Source organism: Erpetoichthys calabaricus, chromosome 6 (genome assembly GCF_900747795.2).
Source record: "Erpetoichthys calabaricus chromosome 6, fErpCal1.3, whole genome shotgun sequence".
NCBI lineage: Eukaryota > Metazoa > Chordata > Cladistia > Polypteriformes > Polypteridae > Erpetoichthys > Erpetoichthys calabaricus.
The window spans coordinates 160,326,624-160,346,234 of NC_041399.2; the positions used below are offsets into that span (position 1 = coordinate 160,326,624).

Consider the following 19,611-nt stretch of genomic DNA (forward strand, 5'->3'; position numbering starts at 1 on the left):
ATTAACTCTGGCAAGTTCAGGAGTTTCTCTGTGTTTAAACTGTGTCATTAAATCTAGTAACCTGTATTTTTTCCATTTCTCCAGATTTTGCAGTTTCCTTACATATTCCAAAGACACGCATGTTAGTTTGCATGAGAACTATATATTGATCATGAGTAAATGATTATGAGGGTGTGAGTGTTCTCTCTGTTGGAGTCATGCCACATCCATGACTGGATCCTGCCCTGTAATATTCAATAAATTTGTCTTATGTGCTAAGAGCGCATCAGTTTTCGTGAGTTGGATTTTGTGGCAATGGCCCTGCACAAGTTCTCTTTCTTTTACTTTTCCTGCCTTTATGTTTACTGGACTAGTCATTTAATTTAACAGAACAAAAATAAATCACATATACAAAAACTTGGCAAAAAAAAACACACTCAAGGTGTTGAAAATTTCAAATGTAGATATCTTCTTATTTTGTTTGTTGCAATCTTTGATAAATTAATGTGTGTTACTGTCTGTATTGAAACATACAAATGCAGCTAAGGTCTCTTCATCGGCCTTAGGTGCCTCGAATGCTTGCATTTGTAATCTATTTAGTTAGCCAATAAAAGTTGTCATTTCACCCCACTTTCTCCTGTATCAATCTATGGCTAACATGGCACAACATTCTACTGCTATGTATTGAAACATTAAATAGTTCTTTGTAACAGGCTGAGAGTATTCCCAAGATTTGATACAGTGTTATGTTATGCTATGCCAAGTCCCCTGTTTGAAATCCAATTAACCTTAAGATACAATTAAAAGGGTACAGTGATATCTGAATCATACTGTGAGGTTAATTGCTAATTTGGAATATGGAAACAATAAAGAGCAACTTAGAAATGAAGAATTAGCATGCCTTTGGCTAAAGGGGTGGGCAGAAGAAGAGCCGTTGGTGAATACATGGAGTTAAATCTCTAATATGCATATTTGATCATTGTAAACAGAGCATTATGCCATTCATTAATCCCAATTTTATTGTGTTTTATAAAATTGCTGCATGGTTAGATTTGACTTTACAATTTTTATTCTGTTACTTTTTTTAAAAGAACGTGTTATCTTTCAGTTTCTGCATACAAGCTTTGATGCATAGTTTAGAAAATCTAAATGCTGTCCATATCATGAGGGAACATATAATATTTGCAAAGTGCATTCTTTTAAGTAAATTGCAAGGATTTTATAACCTTTTCCTGTCTGTTTTTATTTTGCTTTGCAGCAGTTCAGCTTTGTTTCTTTGCCAACTGATGTGTTAGAGATTGAAGTAAAAGACAAATTTGCCAAGAGTCGCCCAATAATCAAACGATTCCTTGGGAAACTGTCTATGCCGGTGCAGCGCCTGCTTGAGAGACATGCAATCGGGTAATATTTTTAAAACATTCTGTTTAAAGCATGTGCACTTATCTTGCAATTCAAATAGAGGATACTGGAGGGTGAAGTGTTTTAATGGCATTGAGTCATTAAAATCCATAGCTGATATGAGCAATAGTGCTCTTTTATATTAATTCCAAGAATGTTTATAACAGATTGGAATCCTGATAGACTGCCAGATCCAGCCAGACACAGCCAAGGCAACCACTATGAAGAAGATGGAATTGTCCAAAGACATATGACAACTTAATAATTGTTGAGTACAATAGGCCTCTTATCAAAATTTGGGCCCTGCAGGACCTACACAAAGGTTCAGATGAGTTCATCTGATTTGAATGGTATCATCATGTTATCATCTTTTTCAGAACACAGATATTATAAGGCATTCACATCAGCCCCTTGGGTATGGAATTTGTAGATACAGCTTCTCTGAAAACCAGAAGAATGATAAGTGCTTACTAAGAAAAATGAGGTAATAAAAATGCCCCAAAAAAAAAAGAAAAAGCTGCAAAGAGAATGAAGAGAAAGAAAATCGTCAAGAACAAAGCACAGGAAAATAGTCTTGAAGACATTATCTAACTCTGTAAAGAACATAAAAGAAGCTGATTGTTTACCTAAATCCTTCTGAATCTTTTATGCGAGAAGCCTCTACTGTAACATCACATACCAGTATTTGTGGTGGAAATACAATGAAACAGAGTAAACGTTATTTTCTTTTTCATGAAGAAAACAACTGTAAACTTGAAGGAAAGAAGATAATAAATGCAATACTAAATCATTCCATTGCATGACAAATAACAGAATCATAAACACTTTGATGAGCCTACAAAAGTAAAAATAAGATATACTGTAGACAGGGCCGGATTTATATGAAAAGAGGCCCTAGGCTATTCCACTTATGAGGCCCTTTCACCTTCCATTTTTAAGTTTGTAAATTACATGAGAGATAATAAAATTTTGCTAACAATTTGAATGTAGGCCCCTCTTGATCTTGAGGCCCTAGGCTGAAGCCTAGTTAGCCTATAGGAAAATCCGGCCCTGACTGTAGAAACAGATGCCTTGCCCAGGAGCTGGCTATCTGGAAAGACTGTGTTCCTTTGCAGTCATGTAAATTTAAATATGCAAGTTTGAATATTGATGGGTAGGTGAACAGTAAGAGTTTCTAAATAGAACTCTATAATCTGAATCAACACAGTAGTAGATGCAGGAATGCCAAGAGGCATGGTCAGTGGAGAGAGAAATTGATCATCAAATCCAAAACATAAAAGCAAGAAAACAAGGCAAAGATCTTGAAACTAACTTCTCTCTTTTAGCTTCCTCTACTCTAGAGACAGAGAGAAATGTTAGATTGGGATCCAATACACAGATGGATGGCTGATGCTGTGCACTACCAGCTTTTATAGGCAGAATTATTATGATTGTTAGATTATATAATTCTTTTCTGTATTTTATAGTGTTTTTTGGAAATCTATGCATCTGAACTGGATTTGACGTTTCACAAGTCTTATGATTGCCATGGGGATTTCCTGGGACTCCCTGGGAGTATGTGGCATGTGACCGATTAAAGGGTGTTTCTTTCTTATCTGAGTCTGGATCGAATTAATGTTTGGTGTGCAAATGACTATGTGTTACCCTTAATGTTTTTTTTTATTTTATCCTATGACTAGCGACTTCTGGTTTCTAGTTCATTTGAAAGATCTTTTTTTTTTCTCTGGTATCAACTCTTGTACACGTTTTTGACCTTGCTTCATCTCCTGACACCTTTAATTAATATCTTTCTCTGACTTTTGCTGAGATGACCTAATAGATCATGTGACGTCTGTGTCAAATGACCAGCAATTTTTATAGCAACCTGTAAATTGTATGGCTACATCTATTCAAAAAGTCCACACAAAATGATCATATTACAAAAGGAATCAAATTGATGTTGACAGAATAACAATTCAAAACAGGATGATAAGTCAAAAGACAGCAGAATTGAATGTAAGAAAAGATAAGTACTACAGGTAAAATTATTTCAGAAATTATTTCACACAGGTACAGTATAGCCAAGTCTAAAATGTAAGAGATAACTGGTGGGTTTTTGACAATAAATTTGAAAAGTAACTAGGATGGAGCCTCACTGATAGTCCTGTGGATGTCTATAGTTGGATGTGTATATTTTTTATTAATCCATTTGATCTTTTGTCACTAATACACAGTTTAATATACTTGATGGTCCTTCTTTTGTTTTACAGAGACAGAGTCGTAAGCTACACTCTCAGCAGAAGACTTCCAACAGATCACGTCAGTGGGCAACTGCAGTTCAGATTTGAGATAACATCTTCTATACACCAAGGTGCTTCTCTGCTTTCTTTTGTCTTGGCTTTAATTTTATTGAAGTAACATTTTTTAGTTTATAATACCCTTATTCTTACCAGTTTTTAAATGGACTTTCTTAAAACCTTTAACACGACTCTGTGATCCAACTATCTGTTCCTGTTCTCAATTCATCATCCAAATTGGGGCTTCCCTAAAGTAGTGCATCTTAAAATTTGTTTTTATTTCCATTTACAAAGTTTCCAAGATTTTCACAATACAAATGGCTGCAAATTTTTATCGACATCATTATGTTTAAAGCAGTGTGAGAATCAGTAATTTAATTTATTGCCATTTATACTTTAGGTGTGAAGTCAGCTATGCCTAATCACCTTGTTGGACTTTCAATTATTTTCTTTGTAATTAAATGTGAATACTTTAATTTAATAATTGTTCTGCTGTTTTGCTTTACGAAGTGCACAGGCCTCAAATTTGTTCTGTTTATATCATATACATGCAGCATATTGAGTTTAACACCGTTAGCTTTATTAATGTTTCTAAAGTTATGCATCAGCTATGGATTTTCATCCCACAGAGATTCTGTGTTACTCATGTGTGTATACTTTGTCTGCTTTTCAATGATGTGCCAAAAATGAACAGTAGATGAGTATAGATGTGTCAGTATTTCGGGTTTATGTAGAGCAAGATAGTGATGGGGCAAGTGATAATGTACCTGATACAGCTGTGAATTTATTGGCCAGATCACATCCCGACTCTGGCCTGTCTACATTTTTTGACAGAGCTGAAAAGAGCAAGTTTTTTTGGTTCAATGGCCAGAATGAGGTTCATGGTTAAGCTTGCTGGTTTCTCCCTCTCTGCGACAAAGTCAAATCCCAGTTTCTCCGGATTAAGAGCAGCTACTTCAGGTAGTTTGGGCATCTAATACAGGTGACCTGCTGGGAGTCTAGTAGAGTACATTTAACAGACTCAACATACTGGGAAAAATCCCAGGAGTAAAAGCTGGGCATATTTGAAGGATTATACTTGTCAGCTGGCTAGGGAATATCCAGAATTCTCTAGATCTGGAGACTGTGATACTATTACTAAGAATAACATATGGTTAGGTCTGTGCTAAGTGTAAAGTGATTGAGTGAATGAGTGAGATATTAATAAATATGACCAAAAGCAAATAGGATTCTTTTAAAATACATTCAAGTTTCCATAAACTATGTCCTCAAAAAATGGGAATGAGAGACATGAATGAAATGGGAACAAATCTGTCTAAATTGTTTTTAAAGCTCAGCAAGTTTTCTCTCACCACTCTCAGATTGTGCTCTCTTACATATCCATTGAAACTGTGTCTCCTTCTAATCTGTGACATGAAAGGGAAATGCATAATAACTGTGACATATTAACTACCAACCTGTGATTAAAGTAATTTTGCCAACTTGTCCCTATTTTCCTAGACGATGAAGAGGTCTCAATTAGCACTGAAGCTGGATCTGGTCCTACTCAAGAAAATAATTCGGAAGACATGACTACTGACTCATGTTGTGCATCCCTTCCTAATGACAGCACTGTTACAGAGAATGCAAGCCCTGAGCAAGCTAATGGTTATGACGAGATTTCGTTAAATTCAAATTCCAGCTGTCCAGAACCTGCAGCACCAATTACAGAAATTAGTTATGTGGCTAGTAGTGAACATCTTGCTGAAGAATCAAATGTTATACATGATATAGAAAACAATGAGCTTGGAGATCCTACACCGAATGAGGAACCCTCAGTACTAGACTGTCAGGCAGAAATGGAAGCTGAAGAATTAGGCACCACTTTGCAATTGGAAAATGAGAAAAATACCAGTAGTGAAGGAGATGTGACCGTGACTCTGCCTACAGAACTGACTGAGGAAGTAGCGTCTTCAGTTGGTGGAATAAACGAAGAAGCAGAAGATAAACAAACAACTGCTGAAGCAACAGGAGATGCATCAGAAGTAGAGGAAGAAGATGAAGAAAGCTGTTCTTTGAGGATGAGGACTACTGTTAAAAGGAAAAACAGGCCTTGTTCACTTCCTGTTTCAGAACTGGAAACTGTTATAGCGTCTGCTTGTGGTGAACCAGAAACCCCACGGACTCACTACATCCGAATTCACCATTTGCTCCACAGTTTGCCCTCTGCACAGATGGCTGATGACACTGAGGAGGATAGCTGTAACCCAGACTCAGAGCTTACTCTAAAACCAGAGGAGGAGGATAAGGACCTAACAGAGGACAGCTCTTCTGAAACTCAGTCACATAGTGTAACTTTGGAACTTGACAACTGTGGTCGAAGGACTATACCCCGCAGCCTATCTATTGAACATCTTTCAGATCTGAACCAGCTGCTGGAGAGTGAGCAACCACGAACAGAAAGTGAAAGTGAGTCAAGCATGAGACCACTTGGGGACAATGAATGTGATCTGTGTGACACTTCCTGCTACAGCACATCTTGCTACAGCACTTCTTGCTATAGCACCTCTTGCTACAGTAACTCAGGCTATGAAGGAGGAAATCGATTTTCTAGCCATACTCGATTTTCTTCTGTTGACAGTGCTCGCATTTCTGAAAGCACTGTCTTTTCCTCTCAAGATGAAGAAGAAGAAGAAAACAGTGCCTTTGAGTCTGTACCAGATTCTGTGCAGAGTCCTGACCCTGCTGATCGAGAAACTGAGACTGGTACAGCACTGTGGGCAGAAGAAGACACTGTGCAACCCAGAAGTTCTCAGAGTACCACAGAAAGTGGAGAGTCCCCAGTTGAAGAGTCTGGAAATAGAGCAGAAGGTTAGCAGTGTATAATATATTGATCAATGTTTAAAGTTACACTATAAGTTGAAATGATTAATTTTCACCTTTTACATGCTGCTTTAAAAATCTACAGATCACAAATAATTGAATTTATAATAATGTGAATTGTGTGTGTCAATATGATTTATTTTTAAATCTGTAATAGGATCATTTCAGTGTATTTTGTATTGTGTTACAATGTTATAAGCTAGTATTGTTCAGAGTCACCTTAAAGGGGTAGCCACTAATGGGCTGACGCTTTGGAGGTCCTGAGTCAGTCAAATACCCCTAACCCCCCACAATCCTCAATCTGTCTTCACACACACATAAAGATATAAATACATGTAGGTTGAGATATTTTAATGAAGTAACACACAACAGTCTTATTATTATTTAAGAAGGAATACATTAGTAGAAGAGCAAATGCATTATTAAGAACTGTCCAACACTAGCTATATCATCAATTGGACGCTAAAAAATGGTGAGCACAAGCAGAGATAGGTACAAATTAGTACAGCAGATACAAGTGAAAAGAAATTAGCAGAAAATCAAGGTTGGCAAAGTGCCACTTAAAGGGTCTCTGAAAGGGTTAATTGAAAAAACCAGGAGTGAGACACCTGAAAGCATTGATACAACCATTGCACAGGGCAGTTGGGTAGCTGTTTCATCACTCAGTGCAACTCCTTACCACCAGCACTACACACAAGAACCTTACAGCACTCATGCACTCCTATGACAACACGCCCCATCCCCCAGTGACACCAGTTCCAGCCTGGGCCCCAATCACTCAAGCATTTTTAAGCTTTTGGGAAAGACCCTTAAGGTTCTCACCATTATTAAACACTAGCTGCGTGTGGTCTTCGGGACAAAAAACAACCCGAAGACTCCCTAGCAGTGTTATTATATTTGTGAACTTGTAGAGGCATCAGCTGACTCTTAAGTATTATCCAGAGCAGAGGACTTGGACCCACCTGTATTTGCTGCCCCACTGGCTTTCATAAAAATACTATATCTTAGCTGTATCACTGGCATATGAGTCCTTTTAATCTTTGTCTCAAGAAAATATCTCCACACAGACAATGTTTTTAGTGAAAACTTCAAGCCTTGCCCTCCTTTGCTGAGGTGTTTCACTTGCACGCTGTTGAGCTGTGGCATTTGCTTCCTTTCGATGTTGTGTCTCTTCATCTTCATCGTTGTTGTGCAGCGGTGTTTCCTGCAAACAGGTCTTTTGTAGTGAGGTGCATGCAAGTGCCGAAAAATATAAAAATGCATACAGCCATCTTGTGGCTGTGGTTGAGTGTCAGCAGTGCAGACTGCTCCATACACACACACACACACACACACACACACAGGTTTTTCATTTATATGTCTAATTTTTAAAAATAGCTCTGTTATGGGGAATTCTGGACAGTTCACAATTTCTGTGACTTGTGATATTAAATCAGGTGACTGATTACTCTATTTTCCAGTTTTTTAACTCAAAATGGCAATCCTAAATACATCCATCCCTTCTGGATTATAAGAATCAGTTATATATTGCCTCTATTCAATTTAAATATAATGTCAGTGGAGCCCACAATCTATTGCCATGCATAGCAAAAGCAATAATATCTGTGCAACACCTATTAATTAAAAAACAATTTAAAATGTCTCACAGTTGCTAGAGTAATACATAATAATTGTATCACTGCTGAACTATCACAGTGAACATATGGCACAGATCAGATGTGAATCATGAAATGAACTGTGACCAGACTGCCCCTGGAAAGTGTGTCTTAATACACCTAAGATGATGAATTCTATGCTGTAGATGAAGAATTTCAGCTGGAATATGAGATACTTAACTTAATATAATGCAATTTTTCCCCCTGTAAAATATAGTGCACATTTTCATAGTATAGATGGATGGCAGGAATGGGATGGTTACCGTTTTTTACAATTAACCATGGTGAAATTATTGACAGTTATTACACCGCTTCATATTCTAATTCTCATGATTACAATGTTTTTATTGAAGTAATTGTCATTGTTATTTCCCAAACCGTGATAGATAGATAGATAAATAGATAGATAGATAGATAGATAGATAGATAGATAGATAGATAGATAGATAGATAATTTGTTCCAAAAGGGAAATTAAGAATTTACAGAAGCTCCAGAAAAAATAAAAATATTATAACAAACAACATCCCTGAAACACACACATAAACGTCTGGCCTGGATAATAAGAGAGATGTTGCCAACTGATAGCAGACATATATGTGGGAGTAGGATGTGGTCAGACCCACATCTCCACTCATCTCTCAACTCCACACTCTTGTGGCCAGTGGTATGGAGTGCCTTTTAACCTAAGCACTGAAGGCACATGCATCTATTAGTGACATGGTAGGCATTGTCTTATTAAGGGCAAGTGGCTGAAGATGTTCTTCATCAGAACATTAAATTAAACATAAAATAAAGATTCACTTTACTTGAATCAAAATTATAATCAAATTTCAGATTTCCAGATTCTTTAGGATCTAATTCTTGTTTTGTCCTTTAAAGGAAGTTTCCCTAATCAATCAACTCTGCCCATTAATGACTTGTTTTTACTTTAGTACATTTACCCGTGCCAGCTGAAAACATCCTACCTACCAGTGATAACTTGCTTTTATGTAAAGACATTTTCATTGGTCAAAGTAGTAGCCATCCTGTTTTTAAATATCAACACATAAGATAAAATAAACTTTCCTTTCATTATTCCATCACTGAGCTTGTGAAATATGCAAATTAAAATCGATTTAAATTAAGGCGATTAGCATACACAACTCTAGTGATGTAAGTGCTTTCCAAGCACCTTAGCCTTTTTATTGTTTACTCTTTTGTTTAGCAAACAAAGCATCCACACCAACGTATTGCCGAAGGAATTGTCTGACAAGTTAAAAATCTGGTTGCACGTATGTTTAATTCATTCCTGAACTGTATTTTAGGATACCATATTTTATGAACTGAATCTATATTTCTCTGCGGTTATGAACATTAGAGAGGACAGAGATTGTGAAATGAAGTTACCCCTCCATCAGTAGCTGGAGTATATACTGTTTTCCTCAGAGGCTAACATGCATTATGGACTTCTCAATGTTAACTGTCAGTATAAAAGGTGCCATCTTAGATTTCGAGTTTGCGATGCTTTTTTTTTTTTTGCCTTTTCAAAGTATTAAATGTCATGAACCTATTCATTGGTTGTAATCTAATTTTTGATTTTGTTTTCAGGTGATTGCCCTTTGCCAAGCAACCATCAACCTGTTAACCAGCTGCCTGCTTTGAGACCAGATCCCCACCATTATCCAACTATTGATGAGCCTCTTCCACCAAGTAAGATAACTTTTACTGCCTTAACTTCCTTTTGGATTTTGGCTTTGTAATATTGGAAAAGAGAGATTTTTGTAGCTTTGTTCAGTAAATGAAACTAAAGTTACATGTTCATAGTGGTGTTTTGCTAAATAACAATGGTAAATCTACAGTTTAATACTTTATATTACAGTACAGTACTGTATATAGATCATTAGCACAATAGTTTTTGTGCTTTAGTACGAGGGTACATTAAAAAGTAATAGCAATGTAATTACAAATTATTTATGTGGTAACTGCAACGGATAGAAGTTGACGTATTACAACATGTTTGTAATGGCTTATGGGTAGTTCTAACACGCACAGCACAATACCTGCTGTTAGTCTAGTTGAAGTTAAGGTAAAGTCAATATGGATGCTCCTCTGCTAGATTGCAACATTGCTGAACAGTATGCTGTAGGTAGATTTCTTTGTGCAGAGGGAGTGAAACCTGCTGAAATTCACCAAAGAATGTAGGCTCAGTATGGAAGTGAAAACAGCATGACTCGACAGAAAAGTTTATGAATGGGTAGAAAGGTTTAAAGCAGGAAGAAAAAGAGTTACAGACAAAGCTTGAACTGGTCGACAATCCACATCGCGCACACACACACTCACATCGACAGGGTGAATGTCTTCATCAGAGAAGACTAATGAATTACATTGCCAGCTGTTGTTATACATTTGGATATCATGAATCTGCACATGAGCGGCATGGTGGCGCAGTGGGTAGTGCTGCTGTTTCGCAGTTAGGAGACCCAGGTTTGCTTCCTGGGTCCTCCCTGCGTGGAGTTTGCATGTTCTCCCCTTGTCTGCATGGGTTTCCTCCGGGTGCTCCGGTTTCCTCCCACAGTCCAAAGACGTGCCGGTTAGTTGCATTGGCGATCCTAAATTGTGCCTAGTGTGCGGGTGTTTGGGTGTGTGTGTGTGTGTGCGTTCATGTGGGTGTGTGTGTACGCGCCTTGCGGTGGGCTGGCGCCCTGCCCGGGGTTTGTTTCCTGCCTTGCACCCTGTGTTGGCTAGGATTGGCTCCAGCAAACCCCCGTGACCCTGTGTTAGGATATAGTGGGTTGGATAATGAATGGATGGATGGATGGATGGATGGATGGATGAATCTGCACATGCCATAATGCATGATGTCTTGGGGTACCATAATGTTGGTGTAAGATGGGTACCCTACTAGCTTAGTTAGCTTACTGATCTACACAAGCTAACACTCCCTCTGCCCAAAGAAATCTCACTACAGGGCGTTGCCCAACAATGGGGCAATCCTGCAGTGGAGAGTCCATGTTCCTTTGATGTTGGCTTCAACTAGACTAAAAACATAGTGCCGCACTGTGGGTGTTCGAACTACCCATAAGCCATCGCAAATGTGATGTATTATGTCAGCTTCTATCTGTTGCAGTTACCACATTATTTTCAAGTTGCCTTTACTTTTTGATTTCCCATCATACAACTGGTGTTAAATATCACAACATGGAAAAACATAATTTAAACTTTTTTTAAACTGAATTTAAATCTATAACTTTACTTTTACTATATCTGTTTCCTCACAGTCCTTACATAAGACTTTAGGAAAGATGCTCAGACACTGTTAGTTGTGGATGTGGTCATGAGATAACAGTGTAGAAACCTGAGAAAAACTGCTGTAAGAGCTGAAATAGATTTATTCAATGTTCACGAATTGGAAAATAGAAAAGAGAAAAAAAGCTGAATGAGAAGACCTACAGTAGCTGCAATACCCGGAATGTAAAAGACAGAAGTGTTACAAATGGTTAAACATAGTATCAATAACAAATAAAATCTGATAGTATTACACAAGAAATATCCTGGTGTTATGATTTTGCACACAATGCTTCACTAGGATAAAATTCATAAAAACGACAACTTACTGCATGTTGATTCTGTACTTTATAACCTTTATGTAGAATAACGTAGTGCATAAAGGAAACACGTCAACAAATAAGAGCCTCAAGGAATCTAAGATATTCATCAACATGCACATCGGATATTTCATAATTGGAGCAAAAATTGATCTACCGAATATATATGATTTGCCTCAAATTGTGGTTCTTTCTTGCAGTTCATATTAAGCTACATTTATCTCTTTATCATTTAATTACCACTGTTCTATTCTGTTCTGTTTTCTTCTGTTATTTTAAAAATGGCCCATATTTAATCATAATTGATTATTGTTCTTATTTTAAGGTTTCATATTCCCATTAAATTTTGGTTTGAAAGATATTAAACCTAATAATTTATTTCTATAGTTTTTATTTATTTTTTAAGGGTTTATTATAGGAGCTGTAGTGTATACCAAGTGAAAGTTAGTGGAGACTGTTGAAGCTAAACAGAAGAACTTTGTAAAAAGAGGTTTATCTTTTTAGAATTTGGTATTCTCTTTCACCAAAAATATATTGAATCATTCAGCATCAGGCCTTACACTGTGACATGTTACAGAATCTAGCCAAGTTAAAAGAAATTCAATCCACTGTATTATAAACTAGGGGGCTTCGCTCACCAAAACCTGTGTTTGGTTAATTGGATATACAATTTTGTTTTATTTTTTTTCTTTGAAATTGTTTCAATTTCATTATTTGCACTTTTACTTTAAAGCTTCATTAAAAACAATATTTTTTGGAGACACATTGTGACAACGCAACGTATAACTGCCCGCGAGTGAATATTGTTTCTGTTTCTCTAATAAATAATTCAACTTTTTCTAATGTTTGTCCCTGTGATTTATTGATTGTTATAGCAAAAGCTATTCTCACGGTAAACTGTAAACATTTTAAGACGAATGGCATATCACGATCTCCTTTGGTGTGTAATGTTATTCGCGGAATATATACATTACCTTTCTTTTTGCCTGTTAAAATTTGCATCACTTCTCCGTGATCATCAATATACACCCGACCGAATTGTGTATTCTTTGAAATTTAACTTGTCGTTGCTTTAACTGACCACAGATTCCCATAGCGTATGGTCCATTATTGTGTAAATCCACGTTTTGTGCATTGAATGATGCGAATGCGAAAAGACTTTGTTGTCTACTCTTTGCCTTTTATTTCTGACCTCGATTTGTCCTGCTATTTTTTCAATTACACCTGGTTCTGATGATTAATCACCTTTTGTTTGCGGTAAGGCAATCTTTTCTATCTTTTCTTTGATACTGTAGCGACTGACATGAGAAAATGTCACAAAAGTTTTACTTGAACAAAACTTGCTATTCTTGCAATTCTAGCACCCTCTCCAATGCCCCCCCCCCCCCTTACCGCATCAATCAATACCCCGCTATCAGTCTTCCGTGCTGTACTTCACCCTCCCTCAATCGGACCAAACAGTCGCTTAAAACCAAAAAGCCCTCAATCTGGCTGGGACGCTACAATACTTTCGAATTTTACTGCTTTCATATTCTGTACCTTTGTCTGCATTTGTATCGCGCCATCGTGTGTTTGAGCCTTTCGAACTCCACTGTTTTCATTATCTCTTATCTGCCTTTTTTTCTCTCCAATGCCTTTGGGTCTGTATTGTATTGTATTGTTATTATACGCTTTATATGTGCTGAGAGCACATGATATGTGTGTACTACGTGCTTTTACACGACTGAGTGTTTTTTGATGGGTGTGCTCTTATATGATATCTTTTGTAAGTAGAGCGTGTCTTGCAAGAATCTCATGTTCCACGTCCCCACGAGATGGCCCTGGGACAATCTCTTGGCACCAAGTCTCATGTTTACGGTCCCCTCAAGACGCTCCGTGGCAAGTCTCTTTTGTCTTGCGGGTCTTTTAAATGTCTTCCGAGAACTTCAGAGAAGATCACGTATCGTAGCCTTGCTTTTGCTTTCCAGATTTTTTTTTATAATAGAGAGATGTACTTGTAGGGTCAGCTGGGAAGTTGTTCTGGTAGTTTTTTCACAATATTTCAGAAAGAGCAAGAATGTTTGCATCTATAATAAAGAGGGCAAAATTAGTAAATTAAATCCCCTGAAAGATAGGATAAAACAAAGGAGAAAAAGGTGTTACAGATCAAACAATGCCAGTGTAAGCAAGTTGGTAAGATGCACAAATGCGGCAGGCAAGAATAGTCATACTGGGACTCGAATCACAGCTAAAGTTGCCACAGAATAATTGCATCACCTCTGGCAAAAGAGATACTCAGTCAGTATGATAATAAAAAACTGCTGCTGAAATGGTTAATCAAATCAAGGAAATGAGATCAGAATGCCCATTGAGAATACACATGTGTAGTTCATAACACTTGGGAGGGTTCTCCACATCTCTCTATAAAGGTTTATTAATTATAACATTCATATCACACCTGCAACCCCACATTTTCTGGTACCTCTGAATGTAATTATTCGCATATTGATGCTTTTCTACCTACTGTGATGGTGCTGATTTTACTTTGCCTTCTAGCAATTCTTCAATAGCGTTAATGTGTAATGACTTGATACCAAGTCTTTTACAGGTTCTTCCTAGCGCCAGAATCTTTGCTTGTGATTTTTCTTGCAATCAAATTATATCTAAATAAAGTTAATGTTCTTTGTTGCTTTTATTTTATTTATGGATTGCTTTGTAAAGCATTTGGCATGACACTCGATACAAAAGTTGCTATAAACAGGATCTCCATGAAATACTGTAATTTGTATTTTGGATTAGTGAATTTTGTCTCCTTTTGCACAGATTTGTTTGTAGGAGATGTGATAAACATGAAGGAGCCAAATATGTACATTACCAATCACTCCCGTTCAAAATACAGTCTCAAATTGTGCTGCACAAAATCTCATATATTCTAGATACAAAATTTCTTTGGATACCATTTAAACTCATAATTTGGGTTGTTGCTGCTGTCATTGAAAAGTTACAATAGAATATTTAAGTGTGATTGTCTCATCAAATATTCAGTCAAGTGTATGTTAAGATGTAGGATTCCCAGTTTTCTAATATACAACTTGTTACATATGTTGTCATAGAGCGTCATAGAGCGATGCAGTAGCTGATTTTACTTATTTACATATCCATGAACCTGCCTGGAAATCTTAGCTGCTGAACTCTATTCCTGTGTTCATGTGAGTTTTCTTAGACACGCTGATTCCCTGCCACAGCCTAAATATATTGTGTTAATTAGCATTACCAAACTGTCCCAGCATGAGTGAATGTAAGTGTCTGCAGGAGTGTTCACTGCTGGGTACTGATAATGTCACTCTGTTTCCTGCAGACTTGTAATAAACCCATAAAATAAGTTAAAGAAAAATGTTTGACTAATCGTTTAATGAACTCTATAAATGTTGTAGCAGGGTGTGTCCCGAAATGCTTTTTGGACAACAAGTTTACCATTGTAGAATACAAAAGAGCAGATTTATTTGATTACTTCATGTTATTTAAGAATATTAATAAATGCAGGCAGTGACAAAAATAAATCATATCTTATGATACTATTTTTACAATTAATCAGAAAAGTACTGTTCAGAATGTCTTCATCAGCCCTGTGGTAGGCTGAGCAGGCTAAATATAATTGAACCTTTTTATTTCTTCTGATTTAGAAGTCTAAACATAAGTGGTACCGAATATAGGTTTTCCTCTCCCATACTTCAAACTGAATATTTATCTATATCCATATAGTATAGATTTCAGTATAATACCAGAATATACTCTGTATGTTAAGCAATTGCATCTACTTCTTCCTCTTCATCTTTTTCCACTTCTGTGTGGGGTTGATGTTCTTAATCAACCTTCTCATACAGCTTGGCATCTAATTTTACATCTTGGGCTACCACTGATCCTAGATATTTAAATTTATCCATTCTTTCCAACAGTTCTCCCTCCAGGCTAACTTCTGAATCCTGATCATTAAACCTCAAATATTCTGTCTTCTTCCTATTTATCTTAAACCCTTTATCTTATGAAGCCCTTCTCCATTCTTTCAACCTTCTGTGCAGTTCCACTTTTCTGGTGCTACACAACACAGTGTCATCAGCAAAGAAACGTGCTCCACGGGGATTGGTCTGTCATCCCATGACTCAATACATCTATAACTAGATCAAAGAGATAAGGACTTGAAGATCTGTGGTGTAGACCTACTCTAACTGGGATCTTGTCAAGTCCTCACTCCCTCATGTATATACTAGACAATCCCCACATACTTCTCTGGTACACCTTTCTCTGTAATCACCTCCAGACCTCTTGATCTGACACTTTATCATAAGTGTTCTCCCAATCAATCAACTCCATGTGCAATCCCTTCTGATTTTGTTGATGCTTCTCTATTAGGTATCTCAGTACAAAGACTGCATCAGTTGATCCTCTCCCTGGCATAAAACCAAACAGCTCCTCTCCTATGGTAGTCTTTTCTATAAGCTTTCTATCTATAACCCTTTCCCAAATTTTCATTATAACAGGTTTATCCCTCTATAGTTTCTACAATCCTGAATATAGCCCTTCTCCTTATAACTGGGCATAGTCCTCTACTGCTCTGATATTCTCACCTGCTTATAGATCGTCTGCAATAGATTCCACAAAATATCTACTCCCTCTTCTTCTGAACTCTTCCACACTGTCATTGGTATTTCATCCAGTCCTGTTGCCTTTCCATTTTGCATTCTTTTTAGTGTCTCCTTTACTTGATGCCTCCTAATTCTTGATACTAGCCCATCATTTGGGATTCCATCCCCAAATACTACTCTTGGGATTTACTTCATTCACAAGCTTTTCAAAGTACCTCTTCCATCAATTCTTGATCCCATCATGCTCACTACAGACTACACCTTGCTCATCTTTCATCTGTTTTATTTGACTAAAACTTTTTCCACCCTTGTTCCTAGCTTTCACTATTCTGAAAGTTGTTCTATCTCTCTCTCTTAAGTCTCCAATTTTTCATACACCTCCTCCAAGTCTTGTTCCTTGTCTCTTGCTACTGCCTTCTTTGTCTCTTTGCTTGTCTGCCTATACATTTCTCTGTCTTCCTCCCTCTCAAACTAGTACCATGTCTTTTTCCCCCTTCTTAGCCTTTATCATATCCTGCACCTGTTTATGAGGATTGAAATGTCAGCCTTCATTTTTAAAGTCTATTTCCTTAGTCACTATGCTGCATTGCCTTTTGAGATGTGGGAGAAAAACCCATCTGACATGTGGAGAATGTGCTAAATCCAAATGGACAACTGAGAGCAGGATTTGACTTTGGAAAGTTCAGTATGCTGAATCTGTCAGCAGCACTAGCCACTACAACACTATGATTCTCTTATTATTAATTAAAGAGAAACTTTCTAAAAGTAATTCAAAACATTTTTGTAGTAAGTATCTGTTTTTGGAATACAGAGAGAGATTGAACTACAAATGTTCTTGTTGATGTTTGTAACCCGATTTTGTGTGTAAGTTGGAATTTGCATTGAATGTGTCTGTTAATGGAAAAAAATACAAAAAACTGTGTCATTACTAGTTTTACAGAAGTTTTTTCAATCTTTTAAAAAAGACAGTAAAGCAATATTACTGTATATCACAAAACACACAAATTAAAAATAAAAGGAACCATAGGTATCTACAGTATGACGACCTTTTAGTTAAACATGATGCAGTACCTCATAGAATTGAAAAAAGTATTATGATGGCACCCCACCATTATCTGATGATTTACACTGTAATGTTACTTCAGCGTTAGTGACAACTCCTATTCATTCATCCACATTAAAAGTAGTTAGTTTTGTTCATAAGTAAAAAAGTAGGTGTGTAAAAATTGTTTGAAATCACTGAACTTGAAAAGAAAAATGTAAGGGTTTTATTGTAATTTGAGAGCTGTTTGCATATGTAAACAGGACCAAATATAACCAAAAGTCACTGTGTCTATTGATTAACACTGTACTTAGTATATCAGAATTTCTAAAACTCACCCCACAAAACAAAAAACTTGAGGCCCATCAACTGAGTGAATGTTAGAAGTTTGTTTTTTGGTTTCCTGTAAAAGAACTGAAAGGACTGTTTTGAAGCGACCCTCTTATAATACTTACTTTTGATAAAATTATATAAAACAAAACATGGAAAATTGAAATTGTGCTTGACAGCCTGTCTCTGTATACCTGGATTAAGAATAAAAGATGTGTTGTGACAGAGTCCTACTAAAGGTAAAGATGATTGTAATCTCTTCAGCAACTGTCTATGTAACTTACTAGGAAAAAATGACTTTGTCAGAGCTTATCCATCTTTTTTTTGTCTCTTAAACTTTGGCTAGATATTTGAGGTAGTCCATTAGAGTTTAAATTTATTGTGTCAAAACTGACCAAAATACTAATGACTAAGAAAAATGCATTATTCTTATGTTTTTCTTCTCTCAGAAGACGTTAGCACATGTGCACAGATTCAAATATATAAAATCGCAGGTTAAAAGTATACAAATCTACTCAACTTATACATGCATATAAAGATAATAATACATTTCTGTAGTTAATTCTGGTTTAATTGTTACATAGGTAGAAAATAAGAAAGCACAAATTAGGCTAATATTGAGAATAGTGCATTATCGATGTAGAGGAGGACATCAAACATTCCACATTACATTCATTATTCAGTTTATCTCCTTATTACTTCTTATTCTCCCTCCAAAGAACACACTTCCCCACTCTGTCTCTTACTATGGCCTTTTTCCTATAAACCCTTTTCTCTTGTGCATATCTGATCACATGATATTCCTCTGATATTTCTTATGTTTAAGGACACTATTTTTCCAGAATGTTCAGTTATATTGCAAGACACCCAACTCTCAACACACAAAGCTTCAGTATGTCCACAAAACAAAATTTCATCTCTTGCAAGTGTTGTTCAGTGGGACTTTCTCTGTATCCAGATTCTGTGTGCAACTGTGGCCACTCGACCTTTTCCACATATCTGGAGGTGCTTGCTAACTTAAATATTCTGGCTCGTTGTCAGCTATCATCTGTCATATCTTCTGATTTCAGAACCGTCATCCCTATTCAAATATTTCTTTTTCTAGACACCACTAGCCTTCCAGGTAATATACTGTATATCAGGAAAAACATTGCTGCCAGGACCCTGCTGGCTTCTAGTTGGAAACCCTCATATCTGGTCCCCACCATTGGCTTATTGCTTTGTACAGTGTAACAAAACACACAAAAACAAAGTCAAAGGGTTGGGGACCATCCCCGTTTCATAGAGTGGACTGATGCAATACTAAGGTCTTTACAGACTTGAGTCCAGAATAGAACTGATTAATACAAAAATGGCTGACATACAGTATATATAAAATGAAGCAGCAGGAAGTGACATCATCTAGAGGTGAGACCTTAAGGGGTGGGACTGGAAGTGACATCATAAGGTGTTCTTTAGCTGGAAGTGATTATTGGGCTGATTCTTCATTTGTCCTGTGAATAATAGAGGAGACCCCGGTCTGGCGGGAACCTACAGTTATTTGAGCCCGTAAACTGTCTCCATATTGCACGTGTATGACAACAGATTACTCCATGTGTAACTTTCAACATCTCAGATTAACAAAGCCTCGATCAGTACATCAACGTCATTGCAGAATGGAAATAATAAATCCAACTGACATAAAATTCTGTATCTTTGGAGAACCTGACTTTGGTGGGGAGAAATGAATTTAAATTTGTAGATACAGTATGTGCTGTATATGTACTTTTTCCTTTCTGTGTAATTTCTTTAAATATTCCCACATTGTTTCTGTTTCTTTTATTCTCTTAACTATATCTATTATGCAGTTTTGTGTTGGAGTA

At 36.7% G+C, this 19,611-nt stretch overlaps 1 protein-coding gene across 3 annotated transcripts in view; it reads left to right on the forward strand.

Moving 5' to 3' along the window:
• Positions 1-19,611, forward strand: part of LOC114653632 (E3 ubiquitin-protein ligase HECW1-like) — a 461,230-nt gene that overhangs the window by 278,003 nt on the left and 163,616 nt on the right. For all 3 annotated transcript variants that reach the window (XM_051929083.1, XM_051929082.1, XM_028804051.2), the window contains 4 exons: positions 1,238-1,380; positions 3,627-3,727; positions 5,154-6,503; positions 9,759-9,860. In XM_051929083.1, coding sequence (XP_051785043.1) covers positions 1,238-1,380; positions 3,627-3,727; positions 5,154-6,503; positions 9,759-9,860 — 1,696 coding nt within the window. The remainder of the gene's footprint in view (positions 1-1,237; positions 1,381-3,626; positions 3,728-5,153; positions 6,504-9,758; positions 9,861-19,611) is intronic.